Source organism: Oryctolagus cuniculus, chromosome 1 (assembly GCF_964237555.1).
Source record: "Oryctolagus cuniculus chromosome 1, mOryCun1.1, whole genome shotgun sequence".
Classification (NCBI taxonomy): Eukaryota; Metazoa; Chordata; class Mammalia; order Lagomorpha; family Leporidae; genus Oryctolagus; species Oryctolagus cuniculus.
Window position 1 is genome coordinate 237,047,005 of NC_091432.1, and position 26,542 is coordinate 237,073,546.

The 26,542-nt window shown below is 69.5% G+C and overlaps 3 protein-coding genes across 4 annotated transcripts; 1 reads left to right on the plus strand and 2 right to left on the minus strand.

Moving 5' to 3' along the window:
* Positions 1 to 6,012: 6,012 nt before the first annotated feature.
* Positions 6,013 to 8,853, minus strand: LOC138846228 (epididymal-specific lipocalin-9-like). The gene is made up of 6 exons (XM_070061471.1): positions 8,734 to 8,853; positions 8,291 to 8,427; positions 7,158 to 7,231; positions 6,698 to 6,892; positions 6,510 to 6,659; positions 6,013 to 6,035 (listed from the first exon to the last, which is right to left on the minus strand). Exons 1-6 carry the CDS (start codon positions 8,851 to 8,853, stop codon positions 6,013 to 6,015), a joined length of 699 nt encoding a protein of 232 aa, XP_069917572.1.
* Positions 8,854 to 11,993: 3,140 nt separating this feature from the next.
* On the plus strand, positions 11,994 to 16,730 carry GLT6D1 (glycosyltransferase 6 domain containing 1). 2 transcript variants are annotated; one of them, XM_070066763.1, is made up of 6 exons: positions 11,994 to 12,125; positions 12,246 to 12,558; positions 12,978 to 13,130; positions 15,224 to 15,271; positions 15,633 to 15,770; positions 15,929 to 16,730. In XM_070066763.1, the coding sequence occupies exons 3-6, from the start codon at positions 13,057 to 13,059 to the stop codon at positions 16,596 to 16,598; spliced, it is 930 nt and encodes a 309-aa protein (XP_069922864.1). In that variant the 5' UTR covers positions 11,994 to 12,125; positions 12,246 to 12,558; positions 12,978 to 13,056; the 3' UTR covers positions 16,599 to 16,730. The 2 variants fall into 2 exon arrangements, with proteins under 2 accessions (XP_069922864.1, XP_069922863.1); XM_070066762.1 differs by having other exon boundaries at positions 11,996 to 12,125; positions 13,054 to 13,130; positions 15,929 to 16,728.
* A 2,317-nt stretch (positions 16,731 to 19,047) lies between these two features.
* On the minus strand, positions 19,048 to 21,689 carry LOC138847589 (major urinary protein 20-like). Its single transcript, XM_070066767.1, has 7 exons — positions 21,523 to 21,689; positions 20,970 to 21,106; positions 20,751 to 20,824; positions 20,137 to 20,244; positions 19,896 to 19,997; positions 19,712 to 19,740; positions 19,048 to 19,148 (listed from the first exon to the last, which is right to left on the minus strand). The coding sequence occupies exons 1-6, from the start codon at positions 21,667 to 21,669 to the stop codon at positions 19,712 to 19,714; spliced, it is 597 nt and encodes a 198-aa protein (XP_069922868.1). The 5' UTR covers positions 21,670 to 21,689; the 3' UTR covers positions 19,048 to 19,148.
* Positions 21,690 to 26,542: the final 4,853 nt, after the last annotated feature.

The following is a 26,542-nucleotide window of genomic DNA, read 5'->3' on the forward strand; positions in this document are numbered from 1 at the left end:
GGGCTCTTAATCCCGGGAGGGGGGCCAGCGCTTGTCCATTCTCTTGCCCGCTGCTTTGAACGCCCGAAGAGCTGCATCCTGCAGAGCTGGCTCCAGAGTCCACACCCGGCGGCCGGCCAACTTCCTGGGCCTGCGCAGGGCCCGAGTCACCTTGGGGTGCCCTCTGGGTCCACGCAGGCCCAGGACCCTGGGATGGACGTGGGCCAAGGACAGCTCGTGTGTGCGCTGACCTGGAGAAACAGCCCGGGGCCATGGAGGCGAGGCTGCCCCATCAGAGCTCGGGCCAACACAGGAAGGGCGAGGCCTCTCCCGGGGCTCCCCCCGCTGCTGCCCGCAGGGCTCAGGTGTGTGGGAGTGGGCCTGTTTCCTCCCCCTGCCAGGAGAGGGGCTGGCGGGCAGGCAGGTGCAGAGACGGGGCCGTGGGCACCCTGGAGACAGCTGGCCCCCCGCCGGTCCCCTTCCCTGCCCAGGGGGTTGCCAGGATGTGTGATTGCATTTGGCTTTGGAAACTGTGAGTGAGCGTTTACTGCGAACTTGGCCCAGCGCCGCGGCCATCCTGGAAAGAAAGAGCAACAGGAAGAGAAGAGACAGAGGAGGGAGAGAGAGAGAGGCATCGTCCATCCACTGGCTCACTCCCAGACGCCCTCCATAGCCAGGGCTGGGCCAGGATGAACTTGGGAGCCAGGAATGCGTCCGTGTCCCCCGTGGACGGCAGGGCCCAGGGCGGCAGCGTTGCCTCGCGGAGTGTGTTAGCGGGAGGGGATCGGTGTGGAGGCCCGGCTCCAGCCCAGGCCCCTGCATGGGAAGTGGGCGCCCCACGCCCTGGGTTTGCATCTGCTGCACGCCGCAGCCCCTCCCAGGTGCCCCCAGGCCAGACCTCCGCCCTCTCCTTCACCCCCATGGGGGTCTGGGGCCCCTGGTCCCGCCCTGCCGCGCCCCGCATCCCTACCCCGTGGTGGTCCCTCCCACCCCATCCCAGGCTGACTGCCCCTCACCCACCTTCTGAGGGGCGGAGCTGCTGTGTGGAGACCCAGGAGGCAGGTCACCCCTCATCCTCAAGCCCTGCCGGTGCCTTTGTGGGGGGGCCGGGAGGCCTGGGGCTGGGGGGTGGGGCCCGGGAGGCCTGGGGCTGACAGAGGTTGGGGGGGGCTGGGAGGCATGAGGCTGGCCGTGGGGGGAGAGCCTGGGAGGCCTGGGGCTGGCTGGGTGGGGGGAGAGCCTGGGAGGCCTGGGGCTGGCTGGGTGGGGGGAGAGCCTGGGAGGACTGGGGCCGGCGGAGGTTGGGGGGGCCTGGGAGGCCTGGGGCTGGCGGTGGGGGGGAGCCCGGGAGGCCTGGGGCTGGGGGGTGGGGCCCGGGAGGCCTGGGGCTGCTGGAGGTTGGGGGGCCGGGAGGCCTGGGGCCGGCGGAGGTTGGGGGGGCCTGGGAGGCCTGGGGCTGGCCGGGTGGGGGGGGGCCGGGAGGCATGAGGCTGGCGGTGGGGGGAGAGCCTGGGAGGCCTTGGGCTGGCCGGGTGGGGGGGGCCGGCGGAGGTTGGGGGGCCCGGGAGGCCTGGGGCTGGGGGGGGCCGGGAATCCTGGGGCCGGCGGTGGGGTTGCTCAGGTCAGCAGACTGCAGGGACCCGTGCTGCCTTCCCGGGTGAGCCCTCTCAATCCCGCCCTGCTGCGTGGGTCACCTCCATGGAGCCCTTGCCTGGCCTGGGGCCTGGGGCACCTGCTCCTTTCCTGGGGCAGCCCCTCCAGTCCCCGGGCTCCGACTCCAGACTCGGGAAGGGCAGGACGGAGAGGTCGCCTGCCCCAGTGGGGCCCTAGGAACGTGTCCTTGGTGTCCTGGCAGGGGCAGTGGGGGTCTCAACCCTCGAGGGACAAACCTCCCGAGACGGACCGTGGTGAGTGCCTGGCCCCTCGAAACCGGCCGGGCAGCGGGCGGGTCAGGGCGACTGTGGTCTGAGTGCCCCCTGCGTGGCCGCCTCCTGGCCGGGTCTCCCCAGCCCCGGCTGACCCCTCCTCCGCCTCTGTCCCCTTTCCTCCCGTGAACTCAGCCTCTGCCTGCCAAGTGTGCGTCCCTTTTCCCCAGCCAGCGTCCAAGCACAGCCTGGCCCGGGCCTGCGGCAGTGAGTCGCGGGACAAAACCCAGGGTTTTGATGGACAAATCCTGAACTCCCGGTCCCAGATCGGAGCATCCTGTCCCTGGCCCCGGCCCAGGGCGGAGATACTGTCTGCCCATGGGCTGTTGGGCATGTGCCGTGTGCCAGGTGTGGTGGAGGACTCCCTGTGGGCTGCCTGGTGTCCACGGTGCCGACGCAACTTGCCCCTCTTCCCACTGATTGACACCTGTCACCGGCATCACCCATTGGCGCAGGTGCGCTTGCTCTCCATGCTTGGCAGCTGTGGCACAGAGGCTGAGCATGGCAGCCAGGGTCAGGGGTCACACAGCTGGAGCACGGCGGGGTCAGGGGTCACACAGCCTGGAGCATGGTGGCTGGGGACGGAGCCCTCGCTGGCACGCAGGGCACAGAGGAAAAGTACTGGCAGCCCCAGTCCCCACCGGCGCGTTCAGCAGGGTGATAGCCGGATGATAACCGGATTAAGAGCTGCCGTGAGGAAGGGCAGGATCGGCCAGGTGAAGCGCAGGTGGAGGTGAGTGGAAGCCGCGGCTCCAGGCCAGCGAGGCGGCAGGGGGCGGGCAGGGGTCCCCGAGGGGGAAGGCACAGGGAGCCCCACCCAGAGGCCACCTCGAGGGGCGAGGGACAGGTCTGAGCCGCCTGTGAGGGAGGGGTGGGGCCTGGGCCACGCCTTCAGGCCCTGCCCTCCTGCTGGGGGCAGAGCCGCAGTGTGTGGACAGTGAATGGGTAGCAAAGGGGGCGTGTGCACCGCCCAGGAGCAGTGGCCAGCGGAGGAGTGCTCCCTTGAACCCAGGACAGCCCCGGCTCGGGCTCCACACCCGGACAGCCCCGGCTCGGGCTCCACACCCGGACAGCCCCGGCTCGGGCTCCGCGCCCGGACAGCCCCGGCTCGGGCTCCGCGCCCGGACAGCCCCGGCTCGGGCTCCGCGCCCGGACAGCCCCGGCTCGGGCTCCGCGCCCGGACAGCCCCGGCTCGGGCTCCGCACCCGGACAGCCCCGTCTCCGGCTCCGCACCAGGACAGCCCCGGCTCGGGCTCCGCGCCTCCCACCTCGGGAGATGGAGGGGGAGGCTCGGGCCCCAGCCCAGCAAGCTTGGTGACAAACCCAGATAACGGCTTTGCACGCCAGGAGGCCGCAGCTGCGTGGGCAGCTTCCTGCGTGGCCCCGCCGCGGCTCAGCAGGCCGGCACAGGGTGCAGACAGGAAGCCGGGAGGCTGGCGGAGCTGCCACTGCCTCCTGCTCCCGCCCAGCCCAGGGAGCTGCCCTGCGCTGGCATCGGGCACCCGTGGAGGCGGCTCCGTGCTCTCCAGGCTCCGGGCGAGGGCCGACATCCTGAACCCCGGCCCTGAAGCAGGAGCAGGTGCTGGGCACCCACCCAGGACTGGGCGCCCACCCAGGATTGGGGCACCCACCCAGGACTGGGGCACCCACCCAGGACGGGGCACCCACCTCAGGACTGGGGCACCCACCCAGGACTGGGCACCCACCCCAGGACTGGGCACCCACCCAGGATTGGGGCACCCACCCAGGACTGGGGCACCCACCCAGGACGGGGCACCCACCTCAGGACTGGGGCACCCACCCAGGACTGGGCACCCACCCCAGGACTGGGCACCCACCCAGGACTGGGCACCCACCCCAGGACTGGGCACCCACCCAGGGACTGGAGCACCCACCCAGGACTGGGCACCCACCCAGGATGGGGCACCCACCCAGGACTGGGCACCCACCCCAGGACTGGGCACCCACCTCAGGACTGGAGCACCCACCTCAGGACTGGGGCACCCACCCAGGACTGGGCACCCCCCTCAGGACTGGGCACCCACCCAGGGGCTGGGGTCTGTGCCCGCAGCTGTGCCTCCATCCTGCCAGGGCCGCCCAGCCCACAGCCCTGTGCGGGGGTCTCAGGCTGCACAAGGTGCTGCCCCGTGAGGAGGGGTCGGGCCGGCTGCTCCCCCGGCTGGGGGCTGCTGAGGGCCTGGGAGCCCCCCCGCCCTCTCAGGCGCCCCCCCCCCCGGCCCAGTGCGCAGAGCGCATGCCAGCACGTGTGGGCCTGGCATGGGTGGGGACGGCCGGGTCGGGGGCCCCTGGGTCCAAGGCAGTGGCCAGGGCGAGGCGCGGCCGGGGCGGCGGGAGGCGGGCGGGGTGGCGGCCAGCGTCTCTCTGGACTCTCTCTCTCTCTCTCTCAGTATCTGTTTCAAAGACTAATTTATTTGAAAGTCAGCATGACGCAGAGAGGAGAGCAAGGACAGAGAGCGTGAGAGAATTTTCCACGGGCTGGTTCACTCCCCGAGTGCCCACAGCAGCCGGAGCTGGCCACGCCCACGCCGGAGCCCATGGGGGCCGTCCTCTTGGCTTCCAGGCCACGCCAGCTGGGAGCTGGACCGGAAGTGGGGCAGCCGGGGTCTAACCCACTGCGCCGCGGCGCCCACCTGGTTATCCTGCCCACGAGCAGCCGCGAGGGACAGCAGAGGGTGACCGCGGCCCCGGGCGGAAGTGGCCTCTCTGGGACGGGGGTGCACCCGGTGCCACAGCTGCCCTGCGCTGGATTCTCCGCCTCACCTGCACCAGGGGTGTGTGCTGGCGTGTGAGTTTGTGTGTGTGAGCACGCGTGAGCGTGCGTGTGTGTGAGTGCTGCGTGCGTGTGAGCATGCGTGTGTGTAGCTGAGTGAGCACGTGTGCATCGTGTGTGTGTTGTGTGCATGTGTGAGCGTGCGTGCGCATGTGTGAGCGTGCGTGTGCATGTGTGAGTGCCTCCAGTTCCGTGTGTTCCTGTCACACACGCAGGGCCGTGACCCACCGCAGTCCAGACCCCAAACGTCTGTCCCCCCACCACAGGACCCTCCTGTCGCTGCCCCGGACCCCGTCGCTGGCTGTGCCCCATGTCTGCCGCTGTGTCCGGGAGCCTGACAAGGGGGTCGCGGCACAGACCGGGGGTCACGGCACAGACCGGGGGTCAAAGTCATGGCATAGACTGGGGGTCACAGCACAGACCAGGGGTCAGGGTCAGGGCATAGACTGGGGGTCTCAGCACACACCAGGGGTTAGGGTCACGGCATAGACTGGGGGGTCTCAGCACACACCAGGGGTCAGGGTCACAGCACACACCGGGGGTCAGGGTCACGGCACAGACCGGGGGTCAGCTTTTGCCCTCTGCATCATCCCGAGACCCCTTCGTGTGGTGTTCCCAGCACACATGACTGTGGCTTGTTCGGCCGCTCACGTGCGGCCACGGCCGTGTTGTCTTTGGTGGCCTCGGCAGAGCTGCTGTCCACTGCGTGGGGCTTTCCCTGATAACCGCCAGTCACCACCTTCCACCCCCAGGGCCCGTGGGGTGCGGGATCCCCCCGGGGCTCAGCTTCTGCCCTCTCCCGGCCCGGCCCGCCCAGCCCCCACCCGGCAGCCCGTCCTCTCCCCGCTCCCCAGTGTCTGCAGGGCAAGGGGCTGGGGCCTGGAGGGCGGCCCTGGCACCCGGCACAGGGGGACCCCACGTAGACACGGGGTCTCTGCAGAGGGGAGGCACTGGGGGCGCCGCGGTCTCGGCAGCTGGAAGAGGCCGAAGGCTCCTCCCCTGAGGAGGGGCGGGCGAGCGGCCCTGGGTGACCTGGGCTCGGGGCTGCGAGAGAACAAAGCCGTGCTGTCCAGGCCACACCACAGCCTGGACGCCCGCAGGGCTGACCGCCCCCCGCAGTGGACCCTGGTGGACCCATTTGCACCAAGCGCTTTCTTTCTGCTACCCCTGTAGCAGATGAGAGGGAGGGGCTTCAAGAAGGGTCCCCAGGCCTTCGGCAGGGACCTCAGCCGTCCCCACATAGCCTGGTTTCCCCCAGCGCCACCCGGCCCCGGCTAAAGGAAGCCCTTGTACCAGGTCGGCGGCCGGCCGGCTCCTCTACCGATTGTAGAAGCATTGATCTGGGGAGGCAGGAGGGCTTCAGATGGGGCCTGGGGGGGTCTCCTGGCCCTGGACCCCTGCTGTCCGCCTCAGCCCCAGGCCCCCTGCTGTCTCCCCCAGACCCAGGCCCCCCACTGTCTCCCCCAGACCCAGGCCCCCTGCTGTCCCCCCAGCACCAGAGCCCCCACTGTCCCTCTCCAGCCCCAGACCCACCCTGTCCCCTCAGCCACAGGCCCCCTGCTGTCCTCCCCAGTCCCAGACCTCCCACTGTCCCCTCCCAGCCCCCGGCCCCCCGCAGTCCCCCTCTAGCCCTGGGCCCCCACTGTTACCCCAGCCCCAGACCCCTGCCATCCCTCCAGCCCCAGACCCCCCCATCGCTGTCCCCTCCTAGCCCTGGGCCCCCCACTGCCCCTCTCCAGCCCCAGCCCCACCCTGTCCCCAGCCACAGGCCCCTGCCGTCCCCTCCAGCCCCGCTCCGTGACTGTGAGCCCCACCTTGGCTGGTCAGGTGGATGATGGCCCGGGAGCTCAGCCCGTATCTCCTGCAGGCTTGCTCAAACCTGTTCAGGAAGGCGGAGCTCATCTCTGGGTTGCGCCCTGGGGACAGAGGAGGGGCCACGTGGAGCCGCCGCAGCCCCCGCGCACCTGGGGACAGAGGAGGGGCCACGTGGAGCCGCCGCAGCCCCAGCGCACCTGGGGACAGAGGAGGGGCCACGTGGAGCCGCCGCAGCCCCCGCGCACCCTGTGCGTGGGGGCCGAGCACCCACCGTAGAGCGCCAGCACCTGGGTCTCCCTGTCGGCCCGGGTGTTGTGCAGGTAGAAGATGATGAACAGCCTGTAGTCCGTCTCCACCACCTGCAGCTTGTTTTGGCCCTGGTCTGGGTGCAGATGCGGCTCAGCAGTGCCCGGAGACCCCCAAGGGGCATCGCCCCCGCCCCGCCCCCATCCGGAGTCCCCACGGCCCTCCCCGTGCCCTCTCATCCCAGCTCCCCTCGTGGGGTTGGTGCTAGGCTGGGGCCTCTCGCTTCAGGGTCAAGGGGCCAGGGGGTCCCTGAAGTCACCAGGAAGTGGCCAAGCCCCTGGGCTGCCGGCGGGGCGGGGGGGGGGGGTGCCGGAGCCGCAGCCAGAGCCGGCTCCACTCACAGGCGATGGAGAACTCGCCGTTCTTCTCGGTTCTCTCGCAGACCACGGCCACGATCACGCACTCGCCCTGCACCCTGGGAGCAGCGTGGGGGGGGGGCTCGGGACAGCTCAGCCCAGGGGTGGGAGAGCCACCAGCCCCCTCGTCTGCACTGGTGGCCCCAGGGAGGGGCCGTCTGTGGGGGTGTCTATGGGGGATTCTGGGGAGGGTCTGTGGGGGGGCAGCTGTGCAGGGGTGTGTCTGTGGAGGGTTATGGGGGGAGGGTCTGTGGGGGTCTGTGGGGATCTATGGGGATCTGTGGGGGTCCGTGGGGGGGTCTGTGAGGTCTGTGGGGATCTGTGGGGGTCTGTGGGGGTCCATGGGGGGTCTGTGAGGTCCGTGGGGGTCCGTGGGGGTCTGTGGGGATCTATGGGGGTCTGTGGGGTCTGTGAGGTCCATGGGGGTCTGTGGGGGTCTGTGGGGATCCATGGGGGGTCTGTGGGGTCTGTGGGGGTCTGTAGGGGGGTCTGTGGGGGAGTCTGTGGGGGTCCGTGGGGGTCTGTGAGGTCCGTGGGGGTCTGTGAGGTCCGTGGGGATCTGTGGGGTCTGTAGGGGGGTCTGTGGGGTCTGTGGGGTCTGTGGGGGTCTGTAGGGGGGTCTGTGGGGGAGTCTGTGGGGGTCCGTGGGGGTCTGTGAGGTCCGTGGGGGTCTGTGAGGTCCGTGGGGGATCTGTGGGGTCTGTAGGGGGGTCTGTGGGGTCTGTGGGGTCTGTGGGGGGTCTGTGGAGTCTGTGGGGGGGTCTGTGGGGGGGTCTGTGGAGTCTGTGGGGGTCTGTGGGGTCTGTGGGGGTCTGTGGGGGTCTGCAGGGATCTATGGGTGTCTGTGGGGTCTGTGAGGTCCGTGGGGGTCTGTGGGGGGGTCTGTGAGGTCTGTGGGGGTCTGTGGGGTCTGTGAGGTCCGTGGGGGTCTGTGAGGTCCGTGGGGATCTGTGGGGTCTGTAGGGGGGTCTGTGGGGTCTGGGGGGGGGTCTGTGGGGATCTGTGGGGGTCTGCAGGGATCTGTGGGGTCTGTGAGGTCCGTGGGGATCTGGGGGGGTCTGTGGGGGGGTCTGTGGGGGCAGCCGTGCAGGGTCGTCGGGCCGGCCGCCCTTGCGCACCTGAAGCGGAAGTTGAACTTGAGGCTGCCGTTGCCCAGGTATTCGATCCGTCGCACAAACAGGCGCAGGTCCCCCTGCTCCTGCACCCAGGTCAGGTTGTCCGAGGCCATGGAGATGGAGTACCAGGTCCCCGCCACCTGGGGGCCGGGGCCGGGGCCAGTGGGTGGGTGGGGCCCCTGGCACCCACAGCCGTCCTCCCGGGCCGGGACCCTCCCCAGGCTCTGCCCCCCTGGCCAGGACCCCTCCCCAGGCTCTGCCCCCCGGGCCGGGACCCCTCCCCAGGCTCTGCCCCCCTGGGCCGGGACCCCTCCCCAGGCTCTGCCCCCCTGGCCCGGGACCCCTCCCCAGGCTCTGTCCTCCCTTGTGAGGGAGCAGAGAGGGGCTCGCCTCATGGCAAAGCTGCCTGGACACGCAGATCGGCGCCTGGAGCCCGCGCTGCCCACCCTGGCCATGTTGTAGTTCCTCTGCACGATGGCCTGTGGGTTCAGGATCTGCGCAGACGTGAAGCTGGGCCCCGGCCCCGGCCCCGGCCCCAGCAGGAGCAGGAGCAGGAGCAGCGCCATCATGTCCCCGGGCATCCCTGCCCACAGCCGCCCTTATACCCCCGCTCGGCGTTCTCCGGCACCGTGGGCGGCCACCCTGCGGCCATCCGCACATCCTGTGCGCCCTGGGAGTGCAGCCAAGGGCCCCCGCGGCCGCCGCCGGCTGCCCACAACCTGTCCAGGAGCTGGTGCGGGGGTTCGCCTGCACATCCGGGGAGCTGTGTCAGGACGGGGGCCTGTGACCGCCGGCCTCTGGACGCAAGCCCTCCCTCGGCAGGCCCTGGAACTGTGGGTGCCCCGACCTTGGCTCCCCAAGGTGGGGTGACAGCTCCCAGCACGTCGGCGTCCGGCCCGGCCTGGTCTCGGGGCTCCTGTTCGAGGTGTTTGGGGCACAAGTCGGGCCCGGCTAGGGTGTCCAACCTAATTTGGGATGAGGGTCTGGAAGCTGGGGAAGCAAACCCCAGGGATGCGAGGCCAGGGACACAGATGTGGGGTCAGTGGATGTGGGCCTGGTCCCTGCCTATCCGCTTCCTGGCTGAGGACCCTGGCGGGCGGCAGTGGGCAGGGGACTTCCTCAAAGCGGGGGTGGGCATGGAGGCAGGAGCTGGGGTAGGCCTGTGGGCGCCTGACTGGGGACCCCCAGCCCTGCAGCCCTGGGGCCCCTCTTCACAGCCGAGCTCTGAGCAGCAGGAAGTGGCGGGGTCAGCGGGCAGCTGAGCCCAGGGCTCACGGGGTCGTCGGCCGCCCCTGCTGTGCGCGGCCCTGCAGCTGAGGTCTGTGTAACCGCGGCGCGGCCGGGGCGTCGGGCGACGTTGCTTCTGGAGTGCAGGGCCAGCGCTCAGCGCCGGCTGAGTCGGGGGAGCGCCTGCTCCCAGCGGCCACACCGGCAGGATGGGGAGCGGGCGCAGACACGGCTCCTCCCAGCGGCGGCTGGGCAGGCGCACGGGCTCAGAACAGCGCGCTGCTGCAGGTCGGTGTGTCGGGGACGAGAGGGTGGTGGCCGGTGTGGCCTGGCCCTCCCCAGCCGGCCTCGCCTGCTTCCTCTCGGCCGCGTGACCTGCCCTGTGCCCCCCGGAGGAGCTGGGATGGCCCTGGCAGGAAGGGCCGGCCTCACCTGTCCCGTGGGTCTGTCCTGTCCTGCTCAGACCTGACTGATGTCCACTGAAGGTCACCGGGCAGGACCCACTCTGTCGCCACGTCCCCCGCTCCTGCCGACCCGGGATCCAGTCACCACTCACCTCCAGCACCGTGGGGCTCCGGCTCGAACGGGAGCTCACCCTCGGGGCAGAGGCGAGGCAGACCCATGCACTGGGTCCGGCGACAGTCACAGCACACGGGCTCTGGGCGCAGGTGGCCACCCCTCTGCCTCTCTGGCCGAAGAGTCCAGGGTGCCCCGCCTACCACAGTCCCTTGGTTTGGGGAACCCCTAGAGATGTTCACTCCCTTGTTTAAATCCGCCTCCACCCTGGACTGAGGAGTGGGGGCCTGCGCAGGGCCCCCTGAGTCCACCTGTCCCGTCGGTGGCCAGCCTCAGTGAAGTGCCGAGTCAGTGAATGGGCGATGGGTGGATGATGGGCGTGAGTTGCAGGTGGGAGGGACCAGCCCTGGTGACCCCCTGCTGCCCCCCGGCGCCTTGGAGGTGCCCTCCCCGGGGCTCCCACAGGTGAGGGACGCTTGCTCTCTGCCTTAGTGCACCTGCAGGCCCGGGCTCCTGGCCGGACCTGTGAGGTGCTGAGGGTGCGGGGCCAGCAGGTGGCAGCGTGGGGCTGCCCTGCGCTCCTCACGGCCCCTGGACGCGTGGACAAGGTCGTCGCTGCTGCCTTCCGGCCAGCAGGGGGCGCCAGAGGCCAACACCAGGTCCCAGGACCTCGGCGGGGGACGGAACCAAAGTTTATTCTGGTACACAAGGCAACCGACACCCACGCGGTTCTCCCAGAGACCCGTTCTGCACAGGGGCGATTCCAGACCAAGTCAGAAACACGGGCACCTTTGGTCCACCTGCTCAGCCCACGGCCCTGACCGACCGACCGACAGGCCTGCGGTGTCCACGGCGTGTCCATGCCGCCGTCAGCGGGGCCCGGGGGAGGCCAGACGGCGGCAGCTAACGTGGGGCTGCCCACCGGGGTGGCCCGGGAGAGCCGGGCGGCGCGCGCGTGGCAGAAGTGGAAACGCAAAGACCCAGCACGAGAGAGAGACACTGCAGGTCCCGGAGTTCAGAGCGGGGGCGGGGTCAGGGAGACGGGGGCGGAGTCAGGGAGACGCGGCGGGGGGGGGGGGGTCCGGGTCAGGGTCGCGGGGGGCGGGGCCAGGGAGACGCGGGGGGAGGTCCGGGTCAGGGTCGCTGGGGGCGGGGCCAGGGAGACGTGGGGGGGGGTCCGGGTCAGGGTCGCGGGGGGCGGAGCCAAGGAGACGCGGGGGCGGGGCCAGGGAGACGCGGGGGGGGGGGTCCGGGTCGGGGTCGCGGGGGGGGGGCAGGGTCAGGGAGACGCGGGGGCGGGGCCAGGGAGGCTCCATGGGGGGGGGCAGGACCAGCCTCAGCCTTGCTGGAAGCCTGTGGCAAGAGCCCGTGACTCCCCCCTGCGGTGAGGCCCGCCCCGCATTAGCCCCGCCCCGCGTGAATTGGTGCCCCACGTGAGCCCGTGTCCCGTGTGTGCCCGTGTCCTGCATGAGCCCGTGCCCCGCGTGTGCCCGTGCCCCGCGTGTGCCCGTGCCCCGCGTGTGCCCATGCCCTGCGTGAGCCCGTGTCCCATGTGTGCCCGTGCCCTGCGTGAGCCCGTGCCCCGCGTGTGCCCGTGCCCCGCGTGTGCCCGTGCCCTGCGTGAGCCCATGCCCCGCGTGAGCCCGTGTCCCGTGTGAGCCCGTGCCCCGCGTGTGCCCGTGCCCCGCGTGTGCCCGTGCCCTGCGTGAGCCCATGTCCCATGTGTGCCCGTGCCCTGCGTGAGCCCATGTCCCATGTGTGCCCGTGCCCTGCGTGAGCCCGTGCCCCGCGTGTGCCCATGCCCTGCGTGCGCCCGTGCCCCGCATGAGCTGGTGCCCCGCGTGAGCCGGTGCCCCGTGTGAGCCTGTCCGTGTCCCGTGTGTGCCCCTGTCCTGTGTGTGCCCGTGTCCTGCGTGTGCCCGTGCCCCACGTGAGCAGGTACCCCGTGTGAGCCCGTGTCCCGCATGTGCCCGTGCGGTGCACCCCGGGCCTGGCGGTGACCCCGGGGGCACGTGTGGCCACAGGACCTGGCTCAGCAGGGTGCTGCCGCAGATGTCATGGAGACCTGCGCCACGGTGGAGGGACCATGAGGCCGGTGTGTCCCCGTACCTCGTCCTCACGTCGCTGGAGGGGGGACCCCATGTTGCTGGCTGGGGTGGGGCCCTAGCGCCCCTCCCCAGTGTGAAAAGGCCAAATGTGTTTGTCCCGGTTACAGACAGGGGAGTTCGCAGTCTGGGGGTGCTGGACAGAAGCCAGCTCACAGGCGCACAGGGCCGGGCGAGCCGGCAGGGAGCCCGGCCAGGACGGGGAGCCCAGAGCTGTTTTACGCTGGCGCTGGCGCGGCCCTGGGCCATCCTGCGTCTGGTCGCACACAGAACCTGACGCTTGCATCATCAAAGGGTCTGGTGACATCACCAACGGCAGAGTCCTGGGCGCTGGCCCACAGCCCGGTGGGGACCCCAGGAGAAGGCGCAGGCGCTGGTCTGCGTGGACTTCGGCCGCCGGCTCTCGGCGCCCCCTACTGCCAGGTGAGGGCACTCTGACAGGCAGCTTGAGGTCCAACCTCTGGGGGACCGGACCCTGACCTTGACCTCAGAGGGGCGGACAGAGGCGGCACCAGGCTGTGGGATGGCCACGGAGACGAAGCCATGCAGGAGGCCACGGGAGAAGCTGGTGGATGTGCTGGCTTATGGGGTGATGGGCACATGGAGGGGGTGGGCTTGGAGAGCGAGACCCCTACAGGAGCAGCTGCCCGCAGGCGATGGGAGGGAGGCGCTGAGCAGTGGAGGGTGGGCCCCCCGGCCCCTAACTTGGCCCTGGGTCCCGGTCCTGACCCCCGAGTTCCGGGGAGACCTTGCTGCACCCCCACTCCCCACTCTGGAAGCTCCGGGCAAGGGTTGGGGGGCACTCGTCCTGACCCGCAGAGACTTCGCACCCCCCTTGGCAGAACCCTCCAGAAGCAAAGCCCTCAGGGTGGTGCCCCGAGTCCAGGTGTCACTGCACGTCCCGCCCTCCTCCCCCAGGACATGAACTCCAGGAGGAGGGCGCTGCTGCTGGCGGCTCTGGTCCTCGCGCTGCTGCTGGCCCAGCGCTGCCTCAGGTAACCCAGCGATCCGGACCCGAGTGCAGACAGAGACACAGCACGGACGCGGACACGGACAGACACGGACACAGACAGACAGACAGACACAGACAGACACAGACACAGACACACACAGACACAGACAGACAGACACAGACAGACACACACAGACACAGACAGACACGGACACAGACAGACACGGACACAGACACAGACACACACAGACACAGAGACACACAGACACAGACAGACAGACACACACAGACAGACACACACAGACACAGACAGACAGACACGGACACAGACAGACACAGACAGACACAGACACAGACAGACACACACAGACACACACAGACACACACAGACACAGACAGACACAGACAGACACACACAGACACACACAGACACAGACAGACAGACACAGACACACACAGACACAGACAGGCAGACACAGACACACACAGACAGACACACACAGACACAGACACACACAGACAGACACAGACACAGACAGACACAGCACGGACGCGGACAGACACGGACACAGACAGACAGACACAGACACAGACACACACAGACACACACAGAGACAGACAGACATGGACACAGACACAGAGACACAGACACATACAGACAGACCCAGACAGACACAGACAGACACAGACACAGACACACAGACACAGACACAGACACAGACACACAGACAGACACAGACACAGACACAGACAGACAGACACAGACACACACAGAGACACACAGACAGACACAGACAGAGACACACAGACAGACACGACACACACAGACAGACACACACAGACACAGACAGACACAGACACAGACAGACACAGACAGACACAGACACAGACAGACAGACACAGACACAGACAGACACACACAGACACAGACATAGACAGACACAGACACAGACAGACACACACAGACACAGACAGACACAGACACAGACAGACACAGACACAGACAGACACACACAGACACAGACACAGACAGACACAGACAGACACAGACACAGACAGACACACACAGACACAGACATAGACAGACACAGACACACACAGACAGACACAGACACAGACAGACACACACAGACACAGACAGACAGACACAGACAGACACAGACACAGACAGACACACACAGACACAGACACAGACAAACACAGACAGACACAGACACAGACAGACACAGACACAGACACAGCTGGGTCTATCAGGTGGTTGTCCTGACAAGCCCTTCCCTGAGCACCAGTCCAGGTCAGGGGGCCCAGTGCATCGGCCGGCCCTTCCTCCTTGCAGGCTGTGTGTGGCCTCTGGGCCCAGCTTGGCAGCTGCCAGGGTTCTGAGCACAGTGAGGGGTCTGGGGTAAATGCTGGTGCCCTGTGGGTTGGGTATTCAGTGCTTTTTGGCTCATCAGGTTTGGACCCTTTAAGTTGAAGACTCTAGTCATGTATTTTTAATGTATTTGAATCGGGGGGTGGGAGGGACTGGAGAGAGAGAGACAGAACCCATCAAACCCAGACAGATTCAGAGAGGGCAAGGCTTAGCCAATCAAACCCGAGCTGGGCCGGGGGAGAGAGAGAGAGGGAGAGAGAGGTCTTCCGTCTGCTGGCTCACTCCCCAAATGCTTGGAACAGCCAGGACTGGACCAGGCTGAAGCCAGGAGCCAGGAGCTCCATCCGGGTCTCCCGTGTGGGTGCAGGCCCAAGCATTTGGACCACCTTCCAGTGCTCTCCCAGGCATTAGCAGAGAGCTGGGTTAGAAGTGGCGCAGCTGGGGCTTGAACCAGCGCCCGCACGGCGTCCTGCGTGACAGGCACAACCGCTGCACCCAACCCTGCTTTCCATTTTCACAAAACCCTTCCTCCCAACGCCCGAGCTCCTCCTCACTGTTCTGCCTGGGTCCAGCCCCTCCCTGGAGGCCCCCCCCCCCCCCCGCTAGCTGCCCTCAGTCACTGCACACGGCACTGCCGCGGGGGCACTGTCGCTCGTGGGATGGTGGCTTTGGCGCCGTCTCCACCCAGCGCCCGCGGCTGCTCGGGGCCTGGCTGAATGCGTGCGGAGGGGCATCCTGGCATAACCCAGCCCGCTCTGTCCCAGGAGTCACCACCGGGAAGAACTGCGGCTCTCGGACTGGTTTGAACCATGGTGAGGCCCGATGCACCCGCTCGGTTTGCGGGAACAGGGAGCGGCGGCGGCGGCCGAGGTGCGGCTGTGCAGGGGGTGTCCCGGGGGTGCAGACCTGGGGCTGTTGGGACGGGCGGCTCGGCTGACGGCTCCTGGCTCTGCCGCAGGGGGCGGTCTCTGTGGAGGCCCCTCCCGGGGGAGCCCTGCCCCCACGCTGGCTGGGGTAGCGGCTGTCTCAGTTCCTGACCCACAGCATCCCAGTGTGCACTGATCTGTGGGATAAACGTCGGGGGCGGGGCGGCCTGTGCGAGGCTGGGCAGGGCTGCGGGGGGGCGGGGTCTGAGCCCCGCCCGGCCCAGTCCGCTCCCCGGCCGCTCTGCAGGAAGCGTCCCGACGTGGTCACCACCACCGACTGGCTGGCTCCCGTGGTGTGGGAGGGCACCTTCAACAGGCCGGTCCTGGAGAAGTTCTACCGAGGGCGCAACCTCACGGTGGGCTTGGCCGTGTTTGCTCCGGGCAGGTGGGTGCTGCCGGCCGCGCGCGCCCCCGTGTGTGCGGGGGAGGGGGTGAGAGTGCGCACCCCCAGGCTTCCCCAGCCTCCCGGGAGTCCCTGCCCCGCCCCCGGCCTCGCCCCTCCCGGCGCCCTCCTGCCTGACCCCGCCCGCCGGGGGCCCCCAGGTTCGAGGACCAGCCCCTGCAGCTGTTCCTGCGGCTGGCGGACGCGCACTTCATGGCCGGCCACCGCGTGATCTTCTACGTGATGAGCGACGGCCTGGGGCAGCTGCCGGAGCTGCAGCTGGGCCCCCTGCGCTCGGTGTGCGCGCTGGAGCTGAGCCAGGGCCACTGGGGGGGGGACCAGCACCTGCGGCGCATGCAGAGCCTGGGCGCGCACATCGTGGGCCGCATCGCGCGCGAGGTGCCCTTCCTGTTCAGCGTCACGGCCGACCAGCAGTTCCGGGCCCACGTGGGGGTGGAGGCGCTGGGCGCGCTGGTGGCGCAGCTGCACGGCTGGTGGTACTTCCGCCGCACCAGGAACTTCCCGTACGAGCGCCGGCCCCGCGCCGCCGCCTACATCCCCTTCGGGCAGGGCGACTTCTACTACGACGGCGCCCTGGTGGGCGGCACGCCGCAGCGCCTGCTGGACCTGGTGGAGGCCTACCTGAAGGGCGTGGTGCAGGACCGGGGCCGCGGCCTCAACAGCACCTACGAGCGGCACCTCAACAAGCACTTCTTCCTGCACAAGCCCACCAAGCTGCTGTCCCCCGAGTACGGCTGGGACACCACCTTCAACCCGCCCCCGCAGGTCCACTATGTGAAGGTGGCCCAGCACCCCAGGCGCGACTGGTGAGGGCGGCCCGAGACGCCCTGCAGAGCCCCGCCCCCCGGGACAGGACGGCGGCACCCCCCCAACCCCCTGCAGAGCCCCCCCAGGAGCAGGACGGCGCCCCACCCCCACCCACCCCCTGCAGAGCCCCCTCCCCCCAAGGCCAGGGGCAGGATGATGGCGCCCCCCGCCCACCCCCTGCAGAGCCCCCCCCAGGGCCAGGGGCAGGATGGCAGCACCCTCCCGCCCACCCCTGCAGAGCCCCCTCCCCAGGGGCAGGATGGTGGCACCCCACCCCCGCCCACCCCCTGCAGAGCCCCCTCCCGCCCAAGGCCAGGGGCTGGACGGCGGCGCCCCCCCGCCCACCCCCTGCAGAGTCCCCTCCCCCAGGGGCAGGACGGCTGCACCCCCCCGCCCACCCCCTGCAGAGTCCCCTCCCCCAGGGGCAGGACGGCTGCACCCCCCCGCCCACCCCTGCAGAGCCCCCCCCAGGGCCAGGGCCGCCGTGGTCTCTCGCGCAGGTGGGGAGTAGAGGGGAGGGATGCTCGCAGAAGCACGGTGCCGTCTGTAAAGGGGGAAATAAAGACGCCCTCCCGGCCAGGGCATGCGTTTCTGCGTGTGGGGACCCCGGGCGTGGCGAGCCCCGCCCCCGCCACGGCATCCCTGGCCGTGCCCACACACCAGGACGGCAGAGGGCGGGTGGCCTGGTGGGCAGAGCCGTAGGCCTCCCTCTGACTTGCTGAACTCACAGACCCGGTTCCCATGGTGACCAGGGGGCCGGGCCAGCCCAGGGTCAGCCTGCAGGGGGTGCTGACCTGTGGGGGGGTGCAGCTGAGTGGGGTCAGGGAGGGTCGTGGGCTGCACTGCGTCCCGCTGTGTGTGGGTGTGTACGTGTGTGTGTGCCTGTGAGTGTGGGGTCTGCCTGGCTGGCCGCCCGCTGCGAGGTGAGCCACGCCGCTGCAGGGCAGGGGGAGGCTGGCCTGTCCCGCACCTGCCGAGCCCTGGGACCCCCCTCCTGCCCCCTGCCCCCCATGCCCCTACACGGAGCGTGATGGCCCAGGAGAGGGTGGAGGGGCTCCGGGGTCAGCCACGCCCCCTGCCGGCCGTGGGAGAGCAGCCGGGCCCCTGGCGCAGCTCAGCCCCGGAGCCCCGGCAGGGTCAGGCTGGGCCGCACCGCGTCCCTGACGGCCCCGCGACTCTCGCCCTCTGCCCATCTACCCCGGCTGCCCAGGCCAAGGGCCAGCAGCAGGGACAGGGCTCTCCCCAGGCCGTGACTCCAGGCGCCAAGGGCAGGCCCCTCCCAGCCTCCCCTCCTCTGAGGGCCCCCAGCGGCCAGCTGTCCTGGCCCACCCTGCTGTCCCAGCAGCCCTGCGGCCACCCTGCGGGGTGTGGAGGACCGGGCATTTGGGCCACTTTGCATGCCTGGCCCAGGATGGGGGCGGCCACCCTGGGGGAGGACGGAGCAGGGGGCAGGGGAGGTGGCTCCACGGGCCCCAGCGTGACGAGGTTCGAGGGTGACGGGGCGGGGAGCTGGTGCCGCCTCCCCTCTGTCCCGATGTCTCTCACAGCAGCCCAGGGCCTGCTACCCGCTCGTGTGGGCCTGGCGCAGGGCCGGGTGGGGAGTCACCGGCCAGTCTTCCAGGGCGTGAGCAGGCCCCAGGCACACAAACCCCCGAGGCCCGGCCTCTCCCACGCCCACCCCGGGGCCTGCTGGGGCCGAGGGCAGCTTCCCGCACACCCGTCCTGCTTGGACTGCCCGGGCGGCTGGGACTGAGGCCGGGAAGACCCTGCTGGAGACCCGTGCCTAGGGCACATGGGCAGCACGGCCACCCGGGTGGCCTGAGCCTCAGGCCCTCAGATGGGCCCTGGGCAGCTGCTCCCAGTCCTGGGAGCTCAGTGGCTGTGCGGGGAGGGGAGGCCTGCCTCACCCTGCTGACCGTGACACCGTGACTCCAGCTGGGAGTCGGGGGACTGGGGCCACCCCCGTGGCGTGAGCCCATGGTGGACGCGGCCACGCAGGCCGAGCCAGGCTGTGCCCAAGCTTTGGGGAGGGGACAGGTGGCCGACGGAGCACTCTGCACCCCAGGACTGTCCCCGGGGGCCCAGGGAGGCCGCACCCCTGCACTGGCTCAGCTCTGGGCGCAGGCTGCCCCTGGCTGCTCCACCTGCTGCTGGCAGCCACGTGTACCTGCTGGACAGGGCAGCCGTGGGCGGGGCAGATGTGGGCGGGGCAGCCGTGGGCGGGGCAGCTGTGGGCGGGGCAGCCGTGGGTAGGCCCTGGTGGCCCCTGCGGAGCTCGGGTTCTGCTCTGGGGTCTCCCCAGCCCCCGTCCCAGTGGCCGGGCTGGTGTCGGCCGAGGTTCGGTTTCTGGATGACACAGGAGCTCTCCCCTCGCCCTGTCCCTCCCGCCCTCCTGAGGCCCCTCCCCTGACCCACAAGCCCCCCACCCCAGTGCAGACAAGACGGCCACAAGGTGGATGCAGAATCGGTTTATTGCAGGGGGGGCGGGTGTGGGGCAAGGGATGCAGAGGTGGAGGCTCGGAAACGCGGGCTCTGGGTGGCAGCGGGCAGGACCTGGGGAAGCCACAGGCCGGGTTCCAGTCTCCAGCCCAGCAGGACGGCCGCGGGTGGCAGGAGCACTCGGCTCCCGGGCAGGGCTCCCGGGGCTTTCCCTCACTCTGCCCCCAGCCGGCCTCGGCCGTGCACCCAGAGCCCTGACACCGGCGGCCAAGGGCTCAGAGTCCCTGACCCCCGACTCCTGGGGGAGGCACGGGAGGACCTGGCTGCCCCCGCCCCCAGCTCTGGAGAGGCGGGAGTGATGGGGTTCGTGCTCCTCACCCCTGCTGCTCCCCCGGGGGAGGCCAGCACACAGGTGTGGGGGGCAGCCTGTCCCGGGGGGGGGGCACCCAGGGCTGGAGCTGGGCGAGGGCATGCGTGCTGCAGGAAGGCAGTGGGGGGGGAGCCGGGGCCCTTCCCGGGGTCCTGGGCAGGGCTCCCAGGAGAGCAGCCCCTGCGCAAGAGCCCCGCCCCGCGTCCGGGCAGAGCAGGGGTGCCCCTGGGCCCGCACGGCTGCTCTGAATCCCGCCGGGGGGGGGGACCGGGTGCAGCGGGAATGGGGGCAGCCGGCGAACACTCACCTACGGCTCAGAGGGGCTGCATCTCGCCGCTGTCACAGAGGAGGCCTGGTCACGTGGGAGCCCTGGCCTGCCCCCGCCCCCTGCCCCCTGCCCGCACCCACAGCCGCCCACCCAGCTCCACAGGACCCGACAGCCCTCATCCTGCCCAGCCGCCCAGCACCGGGGCTCCCCAGCTCCGGCTTACGGTCCACAGAGAGGTCCACCACGTCGTCCGGGCGGATGCCCCGGCTCTGCGTGTGCTTCCTGTACGCTTCCTGCCCCAGCTCCCCGGCCCAGGGCGCCCGACCTGCAGCCCCCGGGGCGGTCACGGGTGAGGCCGGGGCAGCCTGCGGCCCGCTGGGGTGTCCCGGGCTGGGGAGAGCCTGAGCCCCTGCCGCCCCCTCCCTCCCTGCACCGTGCTGGGGGGCCGGGGGGCCGACACCCACTGTGGAGTTCGGCCACGATGAGCTGGCCCCTGTCACTGTGGTTCTCCAGGTCCATGATGACGAAGTCGTCAGACGCGGCCACGAACGTGAGATAGTTCTTGCCTTCGTCTAGGACGGACCGTGGGGAAGAGCCCGTGGCACCGCTTGGGAGCCACAGCCCGGCGCCTCCCCTGGCCGGCTCAGCCCCGGGTCCCCCTCCCGCTCGGCCCAGGGCGCCAGACCCCGGCTCTGTGCAGGGCGCTGCGCCCCTCTGGCTTCCTGGGTCTTGGTCAAGAGGGGACAGCGGGTGTCTTGTTGCCTGCCAGAGCTCAGGGCCAGCTGTGGGTGGAGCCTGGGGGCGAGGAGCACCCCCGCAGCCCTGTCCTGCCACCTCCCAAGGCTCGCCCCCCCACCTCAGGCAGGGCGGGGGCCCAGCTGGGGGGCCCCCACGGTTTGCGGGGGGGGGGGGTCCCTGCTCCGGGGTTTTGGGTTTCAGAGAGCGTGGCTGCCAGGTCTGAGCTGTGTCAGCCTTCCTGCCCCCCCCCCCACCCCGCTCTGGAACTGCCCACAGCCACAGCCAGCAGCCAGCGGCCTGTCTGAGCCGCCGGGGAGGACGCGCCGGCCCATGCACTCACACTCGAAGGTGTAGCGGCCCGGGCTGTCCGTCTTCTCCGCGATGTAGAAGTCCTCCACGCACCTGCCGTCCTGTCTGGGAGGGAAGCAGGCAAGTGAGGGGCGGGGCCGGGGCGGCGGGGCTGTGGGCGCTCCCCGTGGGAGGCGTGCGGGGGCAGTGTGTGTGCGGCTGGGCTGGGCTGGGGGCCGGGCAGCCGCCCCGGGCAGGGGCCAGGCCTCACCTGTGGAAGTAGGTGACCTTCAGGTCCCCATTCTCCAGGAGTCTGATACTGGACATGTAGCACCGGTAGGAGCCGCCTTCTTCTATGGCCGCGCGGTCGGTGGCGCCGAGCTTGATGGTGTGCCAGCGCCCCTCCACCTGCGGGCCGCAGGCCTCCTGCTAACCGCGGGCGGGGGCAGCCCTCCCGTGTGCACACCCCACCTGGTCTGCAGCTGTGCTCTGGGCAGCGGCCCCTCCCCGAGGCGGGCAGTTGCCCACGCAGGGAGTGGAGGTGGCGGAGGCTCCGGTCCCCAGGTTGGGACTCTAGGCTCAGCCCTCGGGGCCGGGGTGGCTGAGGGGGTCCCAGGTGGCCAGAGGCTGAGGGACGAGGGTCCAGGCCTCAGCGGCCGGGGGGTCTGGACCCTTAGTATGTTTGTGTGAAACGGGGCGTGCCGCCTCCCTGGGCAGTGTCGTGGGTGTCGGCGTGGGAGTGCCCGGGGCACTGGGGGTGTGACAGGGTCCTCGGGACCTGGACTGCCCGCCCCGCCCTCCCCCTGGGAGCCCCTGGGTGCCACCTGCTCAGGCCGGAAGGCGGGCTGCACGGGCACCTGGCGCTGGTCCTGCAGGGCCCAGGCCAGGCTCCAGAGGAGGCTGAGGAGCAGGGGCTGCATCTCCGCAGTCGGCTCCTTCCCGGGACGGAGCGAGGCCGCGGCCGCCCGCATATGTACCGCGCAGGGACGGCGGCCCGGAGCCAGCAGCCGTCCTGGCCCCCTGCCCCTTGCGTCATCCCCGGATCCACATGTTTGCAGAGCTGGCACCTGGCCCAGCACCCTCAGCCTCGGCTGGAAAGGTCAGGACGCACTGTGCGGACCCGGGACTCGGGGCCCTCGTGGGGTGCCTGCGGGAGCGTGAACCCAGCACGAGCCGGGGTCAGGGCGTGTTCAGAAGGGCCGAGGCCCCCAGAGCCCAGTGTGTGTGGGTGCAGTGCACAAGGTGCCCCGGGAGTCTGGGGTGCACACAGGTGTTCCTGGGGTGTGTCTGGGGTACACACAGGTGCCCCTGGGAGTCTGGGGTGCACACAGGTGTTCCTGGGGTGTGTCTGGGGTGCACACAGGTGCCCCTGGGAGTCTGGGGTGCACACAGGTGTTCCTGGGGTGTGTCTGGGGTGCACACAGGTGTCCCTGGGAGTCTGGGGTGCACACAGGTGCCCCTGGGAGTCTGGGGGTGCACACAGGTGTCCCTGGGAGTCTGGGGTACACACAGGTGTCCCTGGGAGTCTGGGGTGCACACAGGTGTTCCTGGGGTGTGTCTGGGGTGCACACAGGTGCCCCTGGGAGTCTGGGGTGCACACAGGTGTTCCTGGGAGCCTGGGGGTGCACACAGGTGCCCCTGGGAGTCTGGGGTGCACACAGGTGTTCCTGGGGAGGATCTGGGGTACACACAGGTGCCCCTGGGAGTCTGGGGTGCACACAGGTGTTCCTGGGAGTCTGGGGGTGCACACAGGTGTTCCTGGGGTGTGTCTGGGGTGCACACAGGTGTTCCTGGGGTGTGTCTGGGGTGCACACAGGTGTTCCTGAGAGTCTGGGGGTGCACACAGGTGCCCCTGGGAGTCTGGGGGTGCACACAGGTGCCCCTGGGAGTCTGGGGTGCACACAGGTGTTCCTGGGGAGGATCTGGGGTACACACAGGTGCCCCTGGGAGTCTGGGGTGCACACAGGCGTTCCTGGGAGTCTGGGGGTGCACACAGGTGTTCCTGGGGTGTGTCTGGGGTGCACACAGGTGTTCCTGGGGTGTGTCTGGGGGTGCACACAGGTGCCCCTGGGAGTCTGGGGGTGCACACAGGTGTCCCTGGGAGTCTGGGGTGCACACAGGTGTTCCTGGGGTGTGTCTGGGGTACACACAGGTGCCCCTGGGAGTCTGGGGTGCACACAGGTGTTCCTGGGGAGGATCTGGGGTGCACACAGGTGTTCCTGGGGTGTGTCTGGGGTGCACACAGGTGTTCCTGGGGTGTGTCTGGGGGTGCACACAGGTGCCCCTGGGAGTCTGGGGGTGCACACAGGTGTCCCTGGGAGTCTGGGGTGCACACAGGTGTTCCTGGGGTGTGTCTGGGGTACACACAGGTGCCCCTGGGAGTCTGGGGTGCACACAGGTGTTCCTGGGGAGGATCTGGGGTGCACACAGGTGCTCCCGGGGCTGCCTGGCTTTGCCGGGATTCTGCCAGCCGGCGACTGCATGAGCTCAAGGCCACTTGGATGAGGCCCCTGTGCCACCAGGAGCCTTGGCCCCAGCAGAGCCGTTTCTGCAGCTTTGGGGTCAGCATGACGGATGCCACCCCCAGCAAGTGGGGCCTCTGGTCACTGCAGCTGAGGCTGGCCTGGCCACCTCCTGACACGGGGGCCCAGGTGCCATGAGAGCCCCGGGGGTGACCCCCTGAGCCCCGGCGTGGCTGCTGTCCCGACGCCCAGGGCACCCGGCCCAGGACTTGTCAGGAAGCACCTGTGGCGGCACTAAGAGGATTATAGCTCCCGGGCCCCGGGCTTGGGAGCAGGTGAGGTCACTGTGGGCGGGAGCTGGCGGAGGCGTCGGGGTCCCCCGGTCTCCGGGCTACGGCGGCGCCCCCTCCTCAGCGGGTGGAAGGGCGGGGCAGTGGCTGGGTCTCCAGCAGAGCTCTGCCCCTCACACCTGGTGCATGTGTCTGCCTTGCGCGCACGCGTGCACACCTGTGTTGAGTGTCGTGCATGCGTGTGCGCATGCGTGTGCATTGTGTGAGGATGCACACGTGCCTGTGCGTGCAGGGGACATTCTGTGCTGAGCGTGTGTGTGCGCAGAGGCAGCTGGGACGGGCTTGTGGTGGAGACGCACTCTGCCGCGGGGGAGGCCACGGTGACCACCAGCGTGTGCAGGACCTGGGAGAGCCGCCGGCTGTGGCTGCGTCCAGAGTACGAGGGGCGCGCTTGTCAGACCCCAGCCCCAACCAGGAGGGGTGGGCAGGGACGTGGCGGTCAGGACGGGGTGGTGGGGGCAGCCGGAGGGGCCGCCCGGGCCCCTGGACCACGGCGGATCGGCCCACCTGCGGGAGGTGGAGCCGTGGGGGTGCCGCAGCTGGGTGGGGCCCAGCAGAGCCGAAGGGGCCCAGGCCGGCGCTCCCTGAGCCGGTGCTGCCTGTGGGGCTGGACGGTTTCCAAAGCCCAACGTGGGTGCCTGGCCAGGCCCCCCCCCCCGCCGCTCCTGCCCCCCCCCCCGCCCCTGCCTGCCCCCGCCTCCAGCCTCAGGCTGGCCTGGCAGGACACCACAGATCCTGTCTCTTCCGCCCCAGGGACTCCCATGGGGACAAGACGGGGAGGCTGTGGGCTGGGCGGGCTGCGGCCCAGCTGAGGGGCCGGCGCGGGCCCTGACGCCCCAGCTCCCTTCCCTGCCGCCGGATGCACAGAGCCGGTCGGGAGTGGCAGTCACGGCCGGCACGCAGAGGCCTGGGTGGTGCCCAGGCTACGGGAGTCTGTAGCTTCCCTGGGTGGCCTGGGAGGCAGTGGCGGGGCTGCAGGCCCTGCCTCCCCCGAGGTGGCCCCGGCTCTTGCGTGGCAGACGGCACCCAGCTAGCTCTGCTGTAATAACAGGGGACACAGGGTGCCCAACGCCGCTCCTGCCGAGGCGGGCGTGCAGAGCCTCAGACGGGGCCGCTGGGGTCACGTGAGCGCGTCCTCCGCCGGCCACCGCTCCCCGCGGGTGCACAGGCCCCCTCTGCACCCTTTGTCGGCGGCTCCGGACACTGGACACTGCGGCTCCGCCCCAGCAGGAGGGCAGGCCCCGCCCTCCCTCACAAGCCAGGTGCAGACCCGGGCATGGCGTGGGGGTGTCTCGGGACCCCCCTCAGTGCACACTGGCCTAGGACAAGGCAGCAGCGCTGGTTCTGTTCCAGGACCACGCGGGCAGGGGCCGCGGCCTTCCACGCAGGATATCTGGGGGGAAATGCGGAAACTCCGCGGGAAGTGGAAGTCACAGATCCGTGTCTCCGTACAGAAACAGGCGAGATGATGCCCTCCGGGGTCGTCTAGAAGTGGTGATGAAAAAACTGTGCATCTCCACGTTGGGCTGGAGCCCAGAGACACCGTGTCCTTTTTGTAAAGTATATTGGGGGCGGTGCTGCGGTGCGGCAGGTACAGCCACGGCCCGCACTGCCGCCTCCCACGTGGGCACCGGCTCCAGTCCCGGCTGCTCCACCTCCGAACCAGCTCCCTGCTAGTGCACCTGGGAGAGCAGTGGAAGACGCCCGAGGGCTTGGGCCCTGCAGGAGCTCCTGGCTCCCGGCTTCGGATCAGCTCGGCTCTGGCGGTTGCAGCCATCCGGGAGTGAAACGGCAGATGGAAGATTCTCTCTCTCTCTCTCTCCCCCTCCTCTCTGCCTCTGCTTCTCTGTAACTCTTTCAAATAATAAATAAATAAATATTTAAAAAAAGTAAAGTATATCTGTTTATTTGAAATGCAGAGAGAGGGGGAGGGAGGTCTTCCACCCACTGGTTCACTCCCTTCACTCCCCAAATGCCCACCACGGCCAGGGCTGTGCCAGGCTGAGGCCAGAGCCAGGAGCTCCATCCGGGTCTCCCACGTGGTACAGGGCCCAGCACTCAGGCCGCCCTCTGCTGCCTCCCAGGTGCAGCAGCAGGAGCTGGGTTGGAAGCGGAGCAGCCGGGGCTTGAACCGGTGTCACACGGGGTTCCAGACCAGAAGCAGTGGTTAGCCGGCTTGCACGGCGGGCTGGCCCCGGCGTGCGCTTGCTGTAGGGTGCACAGCTTGTAGCCTCGCCTGTCGGGGCGACGGCTCACGCTGGCCCCAGGCCTAGGCGCACCAGAGCGAGTGCGGTGTGGGGGCCGGCGCCGCGGCGCAGCGGGGAAAGCCGCCATGTGCAGTGCTGGCCTCCCATGTGGGCGCTGGAATTCGAGTCCCGGCTGCTCCGCTTCCCATCCAGCTCCCTGCTGTGGCCTGGGAAAGCAGCGGAAGACGGGCCAAGTCCTTGGGTCCCTGCCCCCGTGGGAGACCCGGAGGAGGCTCCTGGATCCCGGCTTCAGATCGGCACAGCTCCGGCTGTTGCGGCCAGCTGGGGGGTGAACCAGCGGCTGGAAGACCTCTCTCTCTCTCTCTCTCTCTCTCTCTGCCTCTCTGTATAACTCTGACTTTCAAATAAATAAATAATCTTAAAAAAAAAAAAAGTGCCGTTTGGACCGGGGCAGGGTGTTCTCAGGATCCCGGCTTAAATGCAGTCGGTCACCACTGACGTCGGTTCGGGGCTGGTCCTTGGAGCTGGGGCCTTGGTGGGGCCCAGCAGGGATGCCGGCCACTCTGTCCCTGTCATGTGTGGGGACCTCCGACTTTTGACCCCTGAGGACTGAGCTCCGTGCACCGATCTGGTCCAGAGTTGAGTGAGTGCAGGACTCCATGAGTGGGCGACCCTGGGTCGGGGCGGGGGTGCCATGAGCTGAGCCCCCACCCCAGTTACCCTGGGAGGTGGGGGGCGGGGGTGCCGTGAGCTGAGCCCCCACCCCAGTTACCCTGGGAGGTGGGGGGCGGGGGTGCCGTGAGCTGAGCCCCCACCCCCAATTCC